At 45.0% G+C, this 20844-nt stretch overlaps 1 protein-coding gene across 2 annotated transcripts in view; it reads right to left on the reverse strand.

Annotated features, from left to right (window-relative positions):
• Window positions 1-7096: 7096 nt before the first annotated feature.
• The window catches only part of LOC133344163 (phosphatase and actin regulator 1-like), a 44654-nt gene continuing 30906 nt past the window's right edge, over window positions 7097-20844 (reverse strand). For both annotated transcript variants that reach the window (XM_061554168.1, XM_061554167.1), the window contains 3 exons: window positions 19762-19902; window positions 15832-15908; window positions 7097-10373 (listed from right to left, as the gene is read on the reverse strand). In XM_061554168.1, coding sequence (XP_061410152.1) covers window positions 10358-10373; window positions 15832-15908; window positions 19762-19902 — 234 coding nt within the window. In that variant the 3' untranslated portion in view covers window positions 7097-10357. The remainder of the gene's footprint in view (window positions 10374-15831; window positions 15909-19761; window positions 19903-20844) is intronic.

The following is a 20844-nucleotide window of genomic DNA, read 5'->3' on the forward strand; positions in this document are numbered from 1 at the left end:
TCAACTTCCACGTGTTTTTAGTCGTATACAAAAAAATGCTGACTAATTTAACACCGATTGAAAGACGTGTTTAGGTGGCGACAGCTGCTGGTCTGTTCATGTTGCCGTTACCATTGACAGACGTCACATGACCATGACTTTGCAAAAAAATATATTGTTCTTTCCAAATCACGGCGTTGTTATATATGGCACCTCGTGTGCCCCGCCTACAGGATACATGACAAAGCATTCCTTTCAGGCAAACTGAACTACGTCGGTCTTCATGAGTGGCAGCTTGCAACAGCGGTGATTAATGGGCTATAAATAAGGGCACCCTGAGGGCAAGGAATGTTTAAAACTTACACCCGAAGTTTTTATGCAACGTTGTTATGACATACATTTAAAGGCTGATGATGACGTGTAAATGCTTAGTACACTGTACTTGCAATTCCAGAGGTTGACGATTCTATTTAATGCACAGTGTTATACTGGTAGGAACCTCCTGGTTACACCAGCCCACAGGGGATTATTGTGTCCGTCCGTCGTGCAGGGAGGGGCTGGGTGTGGAGGGGCTGGGTGGGGAGGGTGGGGCTGGGTGGGAGGGGTGGGGCTGTGTGGGGAGGGGCTGGTCACCCCGTGGTGCCCTTATAAAACGCAACGTTTAACCTACTCACGCCGGCTTGTGCCCGCCCTCACAGTCGGCCATATTTATGGAATACACCACGCCGCCGTTGACCCTGACCATTGACCGAGCAACCCAACGTTCCTACCAGCTCCCTCCGCAGGAATGTGTTAATGTTTATTATACTCTATCCCCGTCCCCACCTCTGTCTACCCAATAGTGGTGATGGGTCATTCAGATTATATGGGCAATTCGCGTGTGGTGGGGTAAAGTGTGGGTACTCTGGCCTGAGTGTGTGGAATGTTAAGCCAAATGGCCACTAGAGGGGGCTCTAAAGAGGCTCTCTAGATCCCCCTCTAAGTGGAGGCCTTTCCATCAGCAGTAGCGTGAGCAGGGCATTGCAGGGCTGAACCTTTACCTTAAACAGTGGTCGCGACAAGCGTCCGAATTTTACAAAGTATCCTCCGAATTAAATGTAAAAAATTTCATTGCATTCACTCAATTCACGTGACCTCAACTGTGCGACTTAGTTTTGACACTGAACAGTGAGGGCAATGGCATCCCGTTGGTAATTGCTTTGAGTTCCAGCACTACTTAGGCGTTATATGTGGCCTAAATTGGCAAGTATGTCAATAAAGAGGCCCACAAAAGGCTCCGCAATAAAGTGTCCAAACGGTGTATGTACTGTTTCATTGGTCGTAAATGTCGTCAAATTACTATTATTCTCCTTCGCCGTGCATATCGGCACGGGCGTGCAATCATTTTACGCTGCAAACCAAGCGAAGCAGCAAAGGCACTTCTGGAAACCTTGTGAGTAGCGACGTAACGAACAAAAAAATGCTCTCCAATTGTCATGTACAATTCCACAAGCCATACGTAGCCAGCCGAGTTAATCACCTAAACACAGGGGCCATCCTCAGACTTGGCAGCACCGTCATCCGCCTGGGTTTGGTTTATGTCAGCGTAATACTATAACGAGGCAAGGGGCAGCATATGTGGCCTGAAGAAAGTCAGTTGAGCGTGGCGCTGTCAGCTCTTGAAATTGCCCTGCTGCCTTTCTGCGTCCTAAATTAACAAGGAATATAATTTCACGCATTGGGGAATTTCCACTCTTTCTTTCAAATCCTCCCCGGGGTGGGCGGGGAGGCGGGGTTTGCAGATGGGGTTATTCATGAGCTAACTTCGGTGGACAATCGTGTTGGTGCGATCCTCAGTCGCTGCCACATTTCACAATCACTGGATGAGCACGCACAGCAGATGGAGCTTTGCTTAATCGTAGCTACACAATCCACGACGATGCAAGCGACGCTTTTGGCCACGTTATTTTTCACCACGAGCTATCCACTAGTTTAATTCTCCTTATTAACACACTCATATGCAAGGATAGCCGTATTTTCCAGTCTACAAGACACACTTACCCCCACTGCCTGGTGTTTTAAAGCAAAACTTGAGGGTAGCATCGCACAACCCGGTAGTTGTGGTGTGTATGTGCTTGTGTGGCCAGATTTGACACTTTCTGGAGACACCGGGCATACGTTTTGGGTAACTCTAACTGTCCGGAGCACCTTAATATTTGGAGAATACGGTATTAAAAGCCAAACCATTAACAAATGTACGTTTATTGATTTTATGTTTCAGAGGATCATTGTGGGAGGGGTGTAGGGGGGTGAGTGTGGTGGCTAAGTGGTTCGTGAATTGTGACCCGAGTTCCATACGCAGCCAATGGCGAACATCAGTGGCGAGTAATATCTACATCGGTTCTGGTGCCCTGACCACCCCACCAACCACTTTGACCAACTTGCCAACCACATCCACCCGTGGTCTGCACTAACCCTGCTCTTGGCTGAGAAAAGTTGCATGGTTCACAACTGATACTCAACAGAGATGAGAAAGCATACAGATTTGAAGTTTTCGTGACTGCAAGTATCCACATGCTCTTTGTTTTTTTTTCGGTAAAGTCACGTAGGTGAAAACATAAAATAAAACAACTAAATTAAATCACGACGTTTCGGAAGCAGCACAAGTATCCGTCATCAGGTGTGACTGCAGTTGTCACCTACGCGACTTTACCGGAAAAAAAACCAAAGAGTAGACAGCATACACCTTGCTGAATGTGTTTTTCAAGTCTGTGGCTGCGTGAATTCCTTGTCACCACGGCATCGCAGATAATTGGCAATATAATGCAGCACTTTGCAATATCAAAAAAGCTTTCAAGTGGCCTTGCAGTGCAAGGGTCATATCAATGCATTGCTGCAATGTTGTAAGGCAATCATTATTTATGGCAGCAAACAGAATTGACAGCTTTGGAAAAAAGAGAAAAGGCCTCGTGTGTACTGTATGTGTGCGTTGCATAATATTTGGTAAGTGTGTTTGGGAGTGAGCGTACATGTTTATTGTCGTGACTTGTTAAAAGCTCTCCAAGGTTATTTCATTGGCTGTCAGTTTAAGCAAACCGGTCTTGTTAATGGTGAGTCGGAGCGCTGTAGCGTTCTCGACTTTAGAGCCTGCTTGAGTTACCCTGAACGAAATCGTTTAGAGAAACGGCGAGAGAATGCACAAGTTTGTAACTGATGAGCGGAGTTCAATGCCTGCTCAGCAGATAATCTTTATTTGACCTACATGGGCGCACAGATTAAAGACTCCGGGAACAAGCACAATGCGATGAAAAAGAGCTGTTATGGTTGGTGTAATTCCAGTGCGGTTCAGTGACTCAATATCATGAAAATGCTTAATTATGCTGTAACCACTACAGCCAAAATTTAATGAAGCCTTAAACTTGCTGACAATGGGAAGAGCGAACATCAATGGACAGGAAGTTTTTTTTGCCAAATATCTTTATTTTGTTCTATGGCAATAGTTGCATACAGATACGTCTGCAACACCGTTTAAAATTATGTAATTTTAGCCATTTTTGACAGCTGGGAACTAAGATTATACAACCGTGATAAAAATAATAAATTTTAATTGAAAGTGGCACAGCCTTTATTATGTTATTATATCAAGATATGTTGCAGTTGGTTTGTTACAGTGCAATTTATATTGACAAGAACGTATAAAAGTAATTAGTGCGGTAACTATGGCCAGAGTCTTAGATGTGCAAGTGTACAAACAACAATTATAAGCCGAAACATATCAACAGATGCATTACATTTTTTGGGAATGCGTTTGCAATGCTTGCAGACAGGCAATGTTACTTTATCACCCTTTAAATCTGGAACCCGCTGATAATTCACTGACCTTAGAATATTGACGAAAGGAAAAAAAAGTTATTCTGAGACGGTGAATTCCTTCAAACCTATGGAATAGTATCCACGTTACCAGTTTGCCTTCAACAAAATGGCTCAGTCTACATGCAAAACGTTTGACATCTTGCCACGTTCTTGCACAGAGTAATTCCTTCCTCGAGTGACCGCATTTATATAACAGCCTGCCTCACGTGAACATTAACACTGTGCATTGCAGTACAGGGGGTATGGGGCGTAAATGTTTTAGTGTAAGAAAGTAATTTACCAACAATTTATCTCCAACGGACGTCCAGCGGCAAGGTGTCCATTCAATGGAAACGATGAAGACCACACACATCGGTTTGTTTGTGTGCTGACTGTACTATTGCAACACAAGAGCCACACTTTGTTTAAGCCACTCCTTCATCTGTACACAACCCGTGTTCAAATGTCCGATGCGTAACTATGGTTAGTCAGTATTTAGTTTTTTAACACGGGGTGAGCTCTTGTCATTGGCTTGCTTCTAAAAAATCGAAAACACATTTCATGGGCATTGCTGTTCATGTGCATGTAGTTTTTTCTTGCCTTAACAAGATAATAAATCGGTGCTATGAAGAATGGCCATTGCCTGAAACGTTGCCTATCATATATTTTCCCTTATAAAGCCTGTGTTATTGATGAATGTGTTGATATTTTTTTGTTATTTGTGCTCATGCACTTTTGCCAATGCAGTAGCATCACCACCAATACGTTGGTTAATCTGTAGAGGGCTTGAAGGGAAAAACAACGAAGTGATCTTTGATCAACAGTAATGAACAAAATTTAAATTAATTTTATCACAATTAGTTTAACACGTAATTGTCACAATTATGTTTACACATTATAACATTCACCTGCAATAAATCATATTTAAAAGCTATTGACAAAAAAAGTCAATGAATCTGTTTGGTGTGAGAACTTTGCTCTACAGTTCAAAGTAAAACACGTAAAAACAAACGCATTTCATAAACAAATAATAACCTATTCTTGGTTATTTCTGTAAATTCACGTGGAAGGGAAATGATAAAATAATAAACATCTCACGACGTTTCGGCCACAACGCAAGCAGCTGTCCTCAGGTGAAGAACAGGGCTGTCTGAATGAAAACTATTCTGTTATGTTGTATTATTTTATTATTTCCCTTCTACGTGACTTTACCGAAAGAACCAAGAATATTAATCCCTGCAGTCACGAAAGCTTTAAATCTAAATCAAATAATAACCATTATGATATACATGTAAAAAAATGGCTTCACTTTGCTTGGTACAGCAAACCGAGCTCTCATACTCTGAGGGTGCATTGTCTTTGATTTGTGCGCCTTTTGGCGTCATCTGGTGCAACTCATGTGAGACTAGGCTCTAAGGAAAGCTGTCTCGGGTGTGGACCAATCAACTTCAAGGACAGTGCATATATTATCAGAGTTGTGTTTTTTGTTTGCATTATGGCTGCAGGTATTGTGGTCTATGCAAACATGACTCCTTGTAAAAAAAGGTGTCAGTTTTGTTGCCAGATAGAAGGGTAAAAAAACAATTATCATGGTGTAGTATGGTCAAGCAACCCCAATATGACCCACACGGCATCGTCATGCCTTCTTCCGGCAGTGGATTTACAAATGACTGTACATTACTGTTGCTTATTGTATTAGACCAAGCACGTATATCAATGTAGTTTCTTTTTTAATTTTTTCAAAATACTTTCGTTATTATATGCACAGCATGCAATAAATGTACAGACACCGTGACTGGACACATTTATTGAAATATAGTCATAACTAAAGCATGTTGACACACCCAAGATGACATTTCACCCCATCATGTGAGAGAGGCACTGTTCATATAAGAGTCAAGACTGCTATGCAGCCCCCATTATCACACTTGAACGTGCCCTTATGTAATATATTTTGTATATGGATATTTGTAAATTCGGACACCCTGAATGTTCCATTATTCGCATTATCGGGACACACTTTGACATATATTTGTATGATCACAACTCTTTCATTCATCCTGCCATTCATCCTGACTGAAGTTTGCAGCATTGGATTTTCCCATTAACTTTTACGCTGGCTTTTAATGGTATATCTCCCATCCAAAGTTTGTCATAACTGGGCTCACTTTACCTAACATGCAAAACCCCTTGCATTTTGCTCAGGATCCACACAATTTGAAGAAAAGCTCACTGCACAAATTGATTAAAAATATTGCTTATAGATCTCGTAACAAAAACACCCCATCACGATGGAGCCGCATTGCATCAAACGTTTTGGAAATGTTAAATGATCACATTTATGTAATAGGGGTGTCACGTGATGATAAATGAATGCAGTGGTGGCACAGTGTTCAGCACACTTTGCTATACGCAACCGGTGGACTGACTTTGATTCCTGGCCACAGAAAACACCAAATAGTTCGGAGCATTGTGGTAAATTGTGGCGATAATCACTGTGCCATTACTCCGCCCAATATACATATATACTGAGCCATAAAACGAATTCCAATTGTGCAATCGTAAAAGAACAGACGCAAGAACGCTGAACTGGCAGAATAGAGATCCTAGGTAGTTGCCTGCGATTTAACTCGGTTCTCAAGTGTAGCAAGGTGATATTCTCCGCCTGGTCAATAATGATTGCACACAAAAAAAATCCACGGCAATAAATTTTGGTATTTCAGCTGATTTGGCTAAAATTTTAGCGCTGAGAATTAAAATAAATCAATTTAACACTCACGTGACAATCTCAGCAAAGCGTGTGGAATATGTGCCCCCTGTCGTTTAAAGGTTGAAAAGGTCACTTGAAGGATTTTTCAGAAGTGCTGTGAAAATCACACACGTGGGCACAATTGTAATACATTACTGGACATGGTAAAAAAAAACTCCAAAGAGAAAGTAAAATCCAATTCACAGTGGAAACGGCAAAAAAGAGTTTCCAGAGGGACAAATTAAATGTTCATTGCATAACACCGCATGTCATGCAACGAAAACTTCATTAATAAAATGAATTTAAAAATACACGCAATTTAAATTACAATGCTGGAATGGAACAGTTAAGAAATCCTACAATGGATTTCTTAACTTTCGATTGAAAGGTATCGTGACTGCAGGGATTCATATTCTTGGTTCTTTCAGTAAAGTCACGTAGAAGGGAAATAATAAAGTAATACAAATTTTTGTTGTTTTATTTAAAAAAAAATAATACCAACATTTATTTTGTTTTTATTTTATTATTTCCCTTCTACGTGACTTTACCGAAACTACCAAGAATATGAATCCCTGCAGTCACGAAAGCTCTAAATCGAAAGTTAAGAAATTCATTGTCTTGTTTTGACCGTTTTCAAGCAACACTCTGCGACGAGCTGAGTGGGAGGTGTAGCAGGCCGTGCCAGGTGTCAAACGAGCAGGGCCACCCACCTCCCAGAACCCCGGAGGTTGAGTTTCCGCTTGTGTATGATGAGTCTGGGGGTGTCTCTGCAGTATTATGGCTTCAGTGATTCGCGTCTGTAACCCCCACGGGTTTGTCCCCGAAATAAATAGGAGCGGATATATCGTGTCCCGCATTTAATGTTGTTCTTTTTGGAGAAAACTCATAATTTTTTTAAAGGGGGGGGGGGGGGGGACTACCCAAAAACGTTTATTATGTACAAATATACTTCCAGAATATATATTTTTTTAAACAGCTCAAAATTAACGACCCTTTCCCCTTTTGGTGAGAACCTCATCTGGTTTGGGACAGCAAGTCTGTTCTCCCATCTTTGATATCTCCTGCTTTTCATAACCGGTTTAGTTTATGTAGACGGTGTGTGTGTGTGCATCACAACGCGATGTAACGGGCCCTCACACTGTGCCTCAAAAAAAATTATCAGCTCAAAAAAAGCAAAGCTGACGTTAGCTGCATCTCCAAGCTGTGTCGGGAACATAACGCGCCAGATAGTCCAAGGTTAGAGCTCTATTGTACTCAACCACTGTAGCGATGAATTGTACGTTACCGCATTGGCTTGTAATTTTTCGTGGTTCCAGTAGTTTTTTTCTACGTTTCTCATTTGACGGATAGTAACGTTAAAATGTTAGAACCAGTGCATTACAAGGCTGTGAAGGGGCTGAATCTGCTCTTCATTGAAATAACGGTGTGTGGATTTTGAAGACGCCTTTCGCAGGGAATCCCACCACGACATTTGCCCGGTACATCAAGTCCACGCTGTATACTGAACGGTACTTCAAAGGAAGACACCTGGGTGAGAATGTATTAGAAGCGACGCCAGGTGTGTGAGTTGAACTTAGAGTGCCTCAATTGACAACTTTTGAGGAACTATTTAGACGATAGCATTTATACTTTTTCGCATTTCCCATGACTTTGAAGTAAGTTGCAAGTTACTTCAGCATTGATTGCCCCCCTCCGATGAGTTTTCAGGTTGTGCCACGTTCAGTATTGTTCGTCATGACGTCCGACGTTTCACTCCATGCGCTGGGTGCTTCTTCAGCGTGAGGAACTGAGTTTATTCAGTTCTCAGCACGTGGAGCGAAACGTCGGACAATGCACGGAACAACACGCGGTTCGACTCGGAAAAGCATCGGTCAAGCGACACAACACAGCCACGACAACCTAGGCATTGGTACTTTTCATTAAAAAAAGATAAATTAACGAAACAAATACCAAATACGTTTTTAGTAAGCCATCAGAATGAAGAAAGCGATACATGATTATTGCACCCCTTATATGTTGGAATTCGTTCAAGAATCGATGGTAAATAAATGTAACGAGTCAGATATGTGCATATACACATTACATAATAAATAATTTTAATGGTTATAGGTTAGAATAGGAAGTCTGGATCTCCTTTGCAAGAGCAATGCGGATTTTGTTGTAAAGAATGTAAAGAATATGGCACTGCAGGCTGCTCCTATATATGCAAGCACACACAAGATGCATACACCAGATGTTATTGTAATGTATTTATGTTGAACTTCTTACACACCGTACGTTGCCAACCGTGCTTACTGGAAGCGTAACAAATAACTACAGAAGTTTTTTTTTATAACCATGGTAACGTAACTTTAATAACAAAAATAATCAGTCCCTTCTTCAACTGCCGATAACCCAATGCTATAAGTTAGAATTCATATAATTTGTATCATCCTGTACAATACAATGTTGCCTTAATGATCGTAATCTCTTTGGGACAGCATTATGGTGCGTACAACAGAAACGGCTTTTTCCCGAAATTAATACAAAAATTGCACGAGGTTACGTTCATTTGAAATTTCGTTTTGCATAGAGGAACAGAACGGCATGAACACTTGAACAAAATTGGAGCGGGCTCATTTTTGAAAAGTTTTTTTGGCGGAGCCAATATCCACAAAAATGTCACTTGTGATATATCATTGTTTCCCAGTGCTTACTGCACGTGTCTCCTCGTATTGCCGTTTTCCATCTGCATTCAGACCTGGAGGACCCATTCGAAATGTGCTGAATCCAGCAGAGGCTGCCATGCATCCCCACCACCATTAGCAGCTGGCTCGGAGCAAAAAGACTTCCTCTTGAGGCAACATCCTCCAAAAGAGGTGCATGCCGATCTATATACATAAAATAATAGCAGAGAGTGGATTAATTTAATGGAATTATTATTTTTTATCCCAATTTCAGTTGAACATCTGTTGCTATACGCTGGCCGAGCACTTTGTAGTCTGCGTTCAATGACACTTGCTTCCTTATGAGGCTTTGATTCAGCCCTGTGATTAATTACCGGACAGGCAGCAATAGGTCCAATCACAATGCTATCTTGAGATACATTTGCACTTGTGGATTATACTTCATGACCTGTATCTGCTGAAGCAGCAACACAAGCTGATTAACATTTATTTTTCATACATTATTTTACACTTATCATTGGGCGAGCCGTTTAATCGCATTTTTTTTGTAATATTTAGCGCAGTCACTTATTTAATTACAGGAATTAATAACTTATGTACTGTATACATTAATCAATATACACATCGTACACAGAAAGCTGCATATAAAATATACCAACGTTCAAAGTACCCTACTGTACCGAATTCACATTTAAGTAGCGTCAAACCAATCACCTCTCCCATGTGTTTATGCATTTTGCCGCGTGTTGTTCAGCCTAATGTTCGACGTTTCTCTCCGTGTGCTGGAAGCTTCTGCAGGAGCACGCGGAGCGAAACGGAGAACAACGTGCCGAACAAAACACGTGGTACAACCCGAAAGCACTTCGGAAGGCAACACTTGCACAACCGCGAAAAACCTACGTAGTAGTAGTAGTAGTAAACCAATGACCCGTTTGCCACGCTCACAGTGGTAGCTGCGCAGGGCAGGCATGATCCCTGAATGATGGCGACAAGGGGAGTTGTGCTTTGCCGTGTCCCTGCAGTGGTAGGGATCACGCCGGCACTTTTGTCCCTCAGCTCTTCTGCACTGCAGAACGAGCCGTGCGCTTCACCAAAGGACGCGTGATGAAGCACTTGGCCGCCGGAGCGAAACTCAATGCTTGTGAAATCTGCAAAGAGGCAAAGTAAAGCGACGTAATCCGCACTCGGCATTGCGTCAAGATCAAGAGGTCGGGCGTGTCGTCGTGGCCAAAGCCGTCGATGCCATCACACTTTCGCGAATGCTTTCTGCTCTTTGGTGGGTCCCGCAGCTGCTGCACAGTAGAGACACGCGGTGGCCTCCAAGATCTGGCTTGACGGTCTCTCACCATCAGGTCTTAGGGCCTCGGCCCCCGGTCGCTGGACTCGTGGAGACCACTCCAATGCCTCTCCCGCAAAAACTGGCCTTTCTCCATCCCGCAACCTTTTTTTGTTGCCAAATAATTTCTACAACTGCATTAATAACATAAAAATAGAAACATTGCAATAGCAAATTGGAGGCCTTTATCAATCCACTGGTTGGTGAAGTCCTGCCCCCACCGTGTTGGTTGTGGGGGTTGTTTGACCATACTTCTCCATGCTGGTCAGTGCGGGCTGGTGAAGATGGGAGCCCAGGCTGGTTCAGTTATCACTCGTCAGGAATTAACCTCAGGTCAAATGGGTTTCTAGCGTAATGCACTAATCACTGCGCCACCGCACCGTAACACACCGCATATAATACATATTGGAATTTGTATCATACAAAGTGCTTCAAAAAATTATTAACAATACCACAAGAAATGTGCCTCCGGGCTTTGGAGACCACCTGGAGAAGATTCCAGGCAATGTGTTGACAATGATGGCGAACAAGTGGAGACTCTATGACTTTTTGAAGCTATTAACATACATGTGTTAACATGTTACAGTCTATTATCCGTTCTTTTTCCATTAAAAACGATAGTCCCGTATAAGTTTTAATATTTTTTTAAGCACCCTGTATGTTTTCATTGTGCACACTTTTGTCATTCACTGTTGGATGTTTCATTTCGTCATTAAATTTCGCCGGTGTGTTGCCTCTTACTTTAGATTACACGTGCACCTTAATGCTCTGTTAGTCAGTTTTAGCTCACCTGGATTCAATAACAATGACGATGTTGCTAAATGACTGAACGACGTGTGTACATCGGTGCACAAGTTCGAGATAAGGCCTTGGTCCCATAGCCTCCACAGTGCCTCTAGCTTCAAGACATGCACAGTGTAACATTTGGTGGGAAGTTGGGTTTCCACCTGCCCTGGTTTTCTCAGGATATTTACCATCTTGGGGAATATGTAAGTCTTCCAGGATATTCTAAGTCCCAGCGTATGTCAGTTGAGTAACAGAATGTACTCACTGGCGGAGCCAGTGGGGGGGGGGGGGGGGGGGGTGGCACGTGCCCCCCCAATGATCTGATAGAAATCCCTAATTTCGATCGGATCATTGGGGTTTATTTGTGATAAATCGGCATTTTGCGACCTCCACTGCCACTGTGTAGCATATTATTATGTGCCAGGGACTCTATGAGATGATAGGATAATAGTCCACAATTATACTATATTTAAAAGTTATCATGTAATAAAGTACGTTTTTTTTGCTCTGATCTATATTTGCTGCATTTCTGTACTTGGTTTTTCTTTTGCCATTTTAGTGACCCGGGTCACTCTTATAAATGAGACTCCTATCCTGGTTTCTGGAGTTATCACCTGGTGAAATAAACTTGACATTCCGAGTTCAACCTGGATCTGAGTTCACCCAATGCGGGGAAACGGAACCGTGGGGTCAGAGAGACCCAGGACCAACTTTGTATCACGTGCCACTCCAACTTTGTATCACGTGCCACTCCAATTTTGTATCACGTGCCACTCCAACTTTGCAAAAATCGAAACTCTTACATCACGACCAACCAAACAGGAGGGAAATGCACCCACAAGGACATTCTTCCTTGAAGATGGAACGATTAAACCGGCTCGTGTGCAGCCGCTCGATGGATTGTTCCAATGCAGAAGAGTCAGAGATGGCGCAGCTCAGGGAGGCCTTCATGGCTGACGCATTGAAATTGTAAAAAGTAACTGGAATTTATTGGCGTGAAATATATTACCGTACAATTGAAAAAATGAAATCGATAGTGATTTTGTCATTACTTCCATAGGTTCTGTTGGAGAGACAATAGCAACAATAATTTAAAGATCATTGCAATTAGCTGGGACAATACAGCTAATCTGGCTGAAGACTGCACGTCGTGGCCAAGCTGTGTCGCTCTTTCTGTACCGTGCAGCACAGAAACAGCGAGGGTACGTTTCGATTTAAAGCTTTCGTGACTGCAGGGATCCATCTTCTTGGTTCTTTCGGTAAAGTCACGTAGAATGGAAATAATAAAATAATAAAAATAAAACATAATAAAATAATTCGTAGTTGTATGGTGAATATGCAGCAGTGTGGTGTGCAGTAGGGTGGGTAGAATAATACATAGTGTAATATTACATAAATATGCTAAAATTCATATTGATATGCAAATTATTTTGTCAAGGCGCTCATCCTCCTCCCTCCCAGCTTAAATAGACGCTCCAAGCCCAGGACGTGTCATTCAGACTCTGTCTTATCGACAGACCTGTTCTTCACCTGAGGACGGCTGCTTGCGTTGTGGCCGAAACGTCGTGAGAATTATTTTATTATGTTTTATTTTTATTATTTTATTATTTCCATTCTACGTGACTTTACCGAAATAACCAAGAAGAGCGAGGGTACGGTTCAAGGCTCAACGACGTCGCGTCTCTGCAAGCTTCCTCACCTCCAGGGCTTTTTGTCGATGTCTATAAATCATCCGTAGACCTCACGCTCTCACTTTTCATTGAACCCCTTCCCAAGTGCCCTTTTCAACCCCCCCTCCCCCCCTCCAAGACTAAGCTTGTCCATCTTTGAATTCACAACTTGTTTTCTTTCGTAAGCAGAATTTTATTTTGGCCGATGCATCTGCCAGGGTTGCATGTCGGGGCGGGAAGACACCCACCAAGACACCCACCTTGTCTAGGGCCCTGCCAACAGCGGGGGAAGTGCGGGCCGGAACTCTTTATAATAACATCCTCTCGCGTGCAGATCGGCGGTCTTTCCGAGAGCACTATCTGCCACACGCTCTCATCTGGGGGGCCTTTCGCCGATTAAAAACGGGGACGAGATGGCTGCAGCGAAACAAACGTTGGCTGAAGGCAGAGCGACGGAGCGATGGGGTCGGGGAATGGGGCTGCCGAGTGAGCCTCCCCTGCTGAAAGCCACACATTTACACTCTCCTCAGTCACTTGACATGCTCCTCAGTCACCGCGTGACTTGTTGCGACGTTTCGCCATCCTATCCTGCTGAAGTTAACAAGATATCCTGCGTTCTGGGTTTTCGCCATTTGACCTGATTCTAATGCACGTTAGTCCGACAAACTTCCACGTGCGCGTTGATGATGCGTTTTGGCACTCCTCGCTATTTCTTTCCGTACAATTGTGTCGTGAGCCACGTGGTAATGACATATGCTATTTGAATCTATTGTTCGCAGGCTTTCCAGGCTGGGCGATTTGGTTACAATTGAGTTTAACATAAAAAAAAGAGCTGCTGTGAAATGTAATTTAGAAAAAGCAACCTTTCAAAAAGTTGTGCTCTTCTACTTTGCTTTGGCTCCACCCTGGCACATGGGACAGCTTTTGGCCTCGTTGGTCGAGTGCCCCCCCCCCCCCCAACTTCCCCCCTTCCCTGGCAGCCTGCTTGTTTAACAATTTACACCATCCCGTTGTACACCTTCTGTGGGGAGGCCTTCATCCAGCAGTAGATTGGCAAAGGAATGTAACGTGTCTTCTGCAATGATACATTCTAAGTAAAATTGCCAGAAAATATTGAAAAATATACACAAAGACAAAGATCCCCCGTATAGCCTTAACATAATTTTGGGCAAGTGCTGTTAGCGAGCAGCACCTATGAAGGCTGGCACGGCACACGATGGGGTGGGTGGCCAGCACTACGCCCGACCGCCTTTGTCTCCCCAGTGGCGATGCTTACTACACACCGCACCAGGTACTCATTTGAAGCCGAGTCAACCTAGGGGAGGCCCAGGACCGGTTCATATAATCGTCACCGGTGTTAGTCGTGAGCGGGTCGCCGGGTTCGTACCGCTATACACCGCACCCCACACACACAACATTTTTTTGAAGTAATGTTGTGTTTACTATTAATGTCTTGTATTATATCTACATGTATGAATTTGGATGAATTTATTCTCTTGTTTACATTTGTAATTGTTTCCTGCACGGAACTATGTATTTTACTGCGGCTTAGTTGTTTTTGTTGCATCCTAGTTATCCACTGAAATATCAACTTTCGTTGATATTTGCGTGAGCATAAAACAGAACTTCTTGGTTCTTTCGGTAAAGTCACGTCGAAGGTAAGTAATAAAATAATAAAAATAAAACATAAAAAATATATATATTTTGTTATATATTATTTTATTACGTTCTATTTTTATTTATATCGTTTTTTTTATATTATTTTATTATATTTTATTTTTATTATTTTATTACTTACCTTCTATGTGACTTTACCGAAAGAACCAAGAAGATGAATCCCTGCAGTCACGAAAGCTTTAAATCGAAACACTTGTGTATGTTTGTCTGTATTTATGTATGCATGTGTTGAGGAGTAGAGTGATGACGGGATGTCACACTCGCCTCGGGAGGAGTGACGTCATGTCCCCTCGGGGTATATGAGGGGGGACCGGTGACGTAGAGGGGCTCTTCGCCGGGAGCCAGGAACCGGAGCGGTAGGGGAGTAGGGACCCCGGGTAAAAGGGGAATTAGCGCCAGGCTAGAGGCCTACTTTACCCGGCTGGCCGAGTTGGCTGAGCCCTCGACCAGTGCTGAGGGAAGAGCCCGATAGCCTGGTAGGGCGTAGGGAATTCCCAGTACCCTTCCCCTGGGGAGTATAGCTTAGCCCATAGTTGTGTTAACCCTTCCCCCCAAGTTAGGCGTAAGCCCGAAATAAACAGTTTGGCGTTAGCCCCTATACAACTTGCCTTCGCGTCGTTCTTCACCACACAACACATGTGTAATGTGAGGATATATCTGGGTCGTTGACGGATTACAACTCGTCACGATGATTGGCTCTGCCGGTCCTGGTCCGCAGCCAATGGGGGGAAGCCTAGGGGCGTAGCCCTGACGTAATGGAAAGGTGACAGCTGTAGGTAGAGGATTGGTTCTGCTGGCTTTAGCCACAGCCAATGGGGAGACGAGTCAGGGACGTGGTCCTTACGGTGGAGTCTGGAAGATTCCATAGAGGCTAACCAGGATTGGTGGAAACGTGCCACGTGACCCAGGTATTAAATAGGGGTGGAGACGAACAACACGTGGTCAGAACTGGAACGAACGAAGTGGAGAGGCCACGCGAGAGCGGGGGTCCAGGCTGCCACGTGGCTGCGCGCGTCTCTCTCTTGTATATATATGTCAATGTACACCTGCATGTGTGTCACGTAATGCATTTCTGATGGCAGTAATCATCCATGGCAGACGACAGTGACCAAAGGAAGAGATGCAGGGTGGTATTACCTTGTAAACTGCTTGCTTGACTCATGCACCTCCATCTCCGAGCTCTTGAACTCATTGAGTTCTCGCCGGATGGCAGCCTGGACACGCGGCACGCGCAGCCGTTCAGTCAGCAGAGACAAATTAGGTTCATGGTGGGGGTGGGGGGGGGCTTGGGGCTGAGATATTTTATTTTTTGTGGGGGGGCTCTTTGTTAAATTCCTTCCCCTTGACTGTCTTAACCCCCCCCTCTACCCACACTAAACACCAAACACTCCATTGTTATTTTTCACCATGGTTACTTCAGTTCGAGTTTATAAATGAGATATACGAAACGTTCAAAGCCAAGGTCACAGTTAAAACGGACAAAACCTTGAATTTTGGAACACAACCGGTCGGAAGTACGCATATGCTTTGGCATCAACGACTAAATGATAGTGCCTACTCTATTGGGTTTCAAGGGTTATGAAGCAGTTCGTCCAGATTACTTTCCTTCTGGGCTTCGCCAAAATCCAAGGCACCACCGGGGCTGCAGGCACGAAAGCGCCCCCCGCGTTAATCGAGCGCTGGTCACGGCACGAGCATTCGAGCTCGCCGACGGACGGACAAGCACTTGCAATGGACGGACACTGTGGTCACAAATCATTTCGCGGCACTCCGTCTACTTTGTGACACGGCGGTTCAAGTACAGAGGCCCACACATGAAGCCGGGCTCGCTGTGCTTGCCAGTTCCACTTGACTCTCGTTGTTTCATCTGCTGTTGTTGTTCTTGTTGTCGAGGGCACTTAGCGCATTATTCTCACTGTAATTCACTCGTTTGTGCCCAAGGTATGTAAAATTGTGTTTTATGTTTCGATTTAAAGCTTTCGTGACTGCAGGGATTCATCTTCTTGGTTCTTTCGGTAAAGTCACGTAGAAGGGAAATAATAAAATAATAAAAATAAAACATAATTAAATAAAATTCTCACGACGTTACGGCCACAGCTGACGATGGCTGCTTGCGTTGTGGCCGAAACGTCGTGAGAATTATTGTATTATGTTTTATTTTTATTATTTTATTATTTCCCTTCTACGTGACTTTACCGAAAGAACCAAGAAGTTGTGTTTTATGCTCACGCAGAAACTCTGGCTAATCCCTCAAATTTGGCTGCTCGTTTGGGAAAGTTTCTGGGAGGTCCGCGCGGCACATCAAAGTGGGTTTTGAGAGGCGGCAGGGATATGGATGGGCACCGCGGGGGTGTCAGTGCGGGTGGTTCTGCGCTGGGGTTTCCTCCGACGCGCTTTCCCAAACTTGCGGCCGGAAAAAAAATTCCTCACGCCACCCTTGCAGGGTTAGACCGTGGTGTGACGATTCGCACCTCCGGTTAGCACGGTTGGCTATGTACGGTGCAAAAGAAGTTCAACGTACATACGTACTTGCTGCTGCTGCACATAAACTAAAATGTAAACGGGGACAATCTATAACGGATGTGAAACAAATACATCAACCTCCCTTCTGTATCTACACGCAAGCATATTCTATGTCTTGTCTATTGGCCGTTGGGCCTTTGAGACTCATCTAATACAACAACATTTGCTTACAGGTGCATACCAACGGGGTCTCATCGGTTGAGTCAGGCTTGTTAAATAGATGACTTCTGGATTACTAGATGGCATTCATGAGAACACCTCATGAGGTTACCGGTTTAATCTCCCAGAACGGGAGTTGAAGAAATGGTGCAAACCTCTTACCCCCCCCCCCGCACCGCCACCACCGACTCTGACCACCCAGCAGTAGAAACGTGTGCACCGCTTGTTCGACGGGCAGGTTGCCTGTGGTGGGGTCAATTGTGGGTTTTCCCAATTCTTCCAAGGCATCTGGCCAGCGTGGAAGAGTAGACAAAAAATGATCTCTCTCTCTCTTTTACAGGAGCTCTATCTTGTGGAGGCCTTTCTCTGCCAACAGTGGCGTGAGCAAAGCAATTGCAGGGCTGCACCTGTACCTGTCCGTGACCTGTCTGCACCACTGACAACGCCTAGGGAGGAAGACTCCCGCGCAGATGTTCCTGGACACGCGTGTACGGCGCCCGGTGCGAGCTTCAACGAGCAGACGTGTTACAGCTGCCTTTTGTAACACAATTCCTCTGTTGCCATATGATTGCATTACAAAAGGATTTCCTGTGCTTAAAGGAATTGCCGGAATGACACTCTTTCCTTCCATCTGTCTGCTTGCTCATTTCCCCCCATCACCCCCCCTCGCCCAATTTTTGTATAAATGCAACTAAATAAGGGCATGAGTATATAGCAATGTGTTTTTTATATATATGAGTGATACGATGCACTATGGAGATTGAGTTGCGGATTTATGCGTGCATGCATGCATACATTATTAAGCAGGGATATCCCATTGAAGTCACAAGTGCAGAGAAACACGTACGCGTTAGTTCGTCTGTGCCGTGATGGTGGTGGTAGTGCTGGCCACAATTTTGGGGGGCCCTAAACGGAAATAAATTTTGGCGTCCCCCACTTTCAATTCATGAAATCACAGTAAATGCGACAACAAGAGATATAGACACGTGATAGAGATGTGGTGAGATGGGAGGCAGGTAGATGCAGAAAAGATTGGGGTGAGAGATAAATTGGTGTTTTATGTACATCTTTCCGTTACATTTACTGTATACGGATATGGATTGAAGCTGATATTTGGTTCACCCCTCTATTACAATGAGCTGCTTAGGGCTCTAATCGTTTGCTTATGTCTAGCAGTAGCAGCAGCAGCACCACCACCTCCGGGTGCAGCTATCGAGTGCACAGGCAGTGCGATTGCACCGAGGCGCGTGGGTCAGAGAGGCCCAGGCACCGGGGTACGAGGAGGATGCGTCCTCTTTAACTCCTTCGCATCGCACCACACAACTCGATCGCTCGTCACCATCCCGACCCGGGGTTTTATTCAGGTTCACCCAATATTTGTGGCAGCCTCATGCATTGCACTGCGTGGATAATCCCAGATTATGGTGAAATAGCACCACCGATTAGCAACGGTTGACTACGTACGGCGTGAAAGAAGTTCAACGTACGCACGTACACACTGCAAGGACTCGTGTGCGTCGTTCAAATGTGGCCATGGAGGTTGTCAATTACACGGCCGCTGGAATGTAAAACGTGTAAAGGCGTGTAGTGGCAACGACCGCAGCCCCTGCGGCAAGATGCCACATCTCTCACGAGTCGTCACCGTTAGCCAAGGTTTATCCGCTGCTTGATGAAGATATTTTCATCCCCGGCCCTTACAATTCTGCAATAGCTACAATCCGTTTGTCTCCTGGCTATGGGCCGATCTCATGGCCCTGTCGAGTGCGTGCCACCCTTTGGCTGCTATTCACTGCAAACCCCAAATATACAGGAGGCGTCAGGGTTGGGATCGAACCCACGACCTCCTGCATACCAGGCGAGGTAGTTCACATCTCGACAGCTCTTCACCTCGTTGCAGATGTCTAGGGGGTGTGCGTGGGTGGGGTTGTGCGTGGGTGGGGGGGGGGGGTGTGCGTGGGTGGGGGTGTGCGTGGGTGGGGGTGTGCGTGGGTGGGGGGGGTGTGCGTGGGTGGGGGTGTGCGTAGGTGGGGGTGTGCGTGGGTGGGGGTGTGCGTAGGTGGGGGTGTGCGTGGGTGGGGGTGTGTGTGGGTTGGGGGGGGTGTGCGTGGTTGGGGGGGGGTGTGCGTGGGTGGGGGGGTGTCAGTGGATGGGGGTGTGCATGGGTGGGGGGGTGTGCGTGGGTGGGGGGGTGTGAGTGGATGGGGGTGTGCATGCGTGGGGGGGTGTGAGTGGGGTGGGGTGTGCGTGGGTGGGGGGGGTGTGCGCGTGGGTGGGTGGGGGGTGTGCGTGGGTGGGGGGGTGTGCGTGGGTGGGGGGGGGTGTGAGTGGGTGGGTGGGGGTGTGAGTGGATGGGTGGGCGGTGTGCGTGGGTGGGCGGGTGCTTGCCTTGTCAGCCGAAGAGAGTCGAGTCCACGGCTTGTCCGCCCTCCGGTCGTAGTCCTGAGCTGCGGCCACCTCCACGTAGTCGTTGAATCGAATGAGGATCCTCTTCTCGCGCAGCTCCTCCACCGTGGGTCTCTCGCTGAGCTGCAGGGGGGAGATTGGAGCATCACCTTTGACATCATCCAGATTGAAAACTCATTTCCTTAGAACTGCTTTTTGCGTTTAGTGTTTGTCGCCCCCCCCGCACCTCCGATTAGCACGGTTGGCTACGTACGGTGCAAAAGAAGTTCAACGTACATACGTACCTGCTGCTGCTGCACATAAACTAAAATGTAAACGGGGACAATCTATAAAGGACGTAAACAAATACATCAACATCCCTTCTGTAGCTACACGCAAGCATATTCTATGTCTTGTCTATTGGCCGTTGGGCCTTCGAGACTCATCTAATACAACAGCATTTGCTTACAGGTACATACCTACGGGGTCTCAACCCTAGAATCAGGCTTGTTCAATAGTTGACTTCTGGATTATTAGATGGCATTCATGAGAACACCTCTTCTGAAATAACTGGGCCCTGTCTGTACAAACTAAAACATGTGTGCATGAAGACTCATTATGACGCTGGAGCGAAGCATTCTGGAACATTAATAAATAACATGTACAACGCAATCTCAATTTCACACCTGTGGTTAGCACGGTTGGCTACGTACGGTGCGAAAGAAGTCCAACATCTTACCTATATATAATTGTGCATCTCTGCATAAAACTAAATCATTTTCAGTCAAACGTAGCCTGGTGGCTCAGAGGTCGGAGGCCCTGGGGGATTGCCTGTGATTAAACTGCGTTCTCAAGTGTAGTAAAGTTGATGGTCTCTGTCCACATCACCAATGATTGCACAATACAAATTGTAATGCAATAAATGTTTGGGCCACAATTGCATTTAATGCAACGGTGAGATAATATTCGTAAATAATATCACACACTGCCAAGTTTTTCGACTGATTTCCTTAACCGCAATTCGAAACGCATGTGCCTAGGCTGATGATTATTAAGATCCAAGTCACTAACCAATGCATTAAATTC

This window comes from Lethenteron reissneri, chromosome 19 (genome assembly GCF_015708825.2).
Source record: "Lethenteron reissneri isolate LAM-NWPU_2019-01 chromosome 19, ASM1570882v1, whole genome shotgun sequence".
NCBI lineage: Eukaryota > Metazoa > Chordata > Hyperoartia > Petromyzontiformes > Petromyzontidae > Lethenteron > Lethenteron reissneri.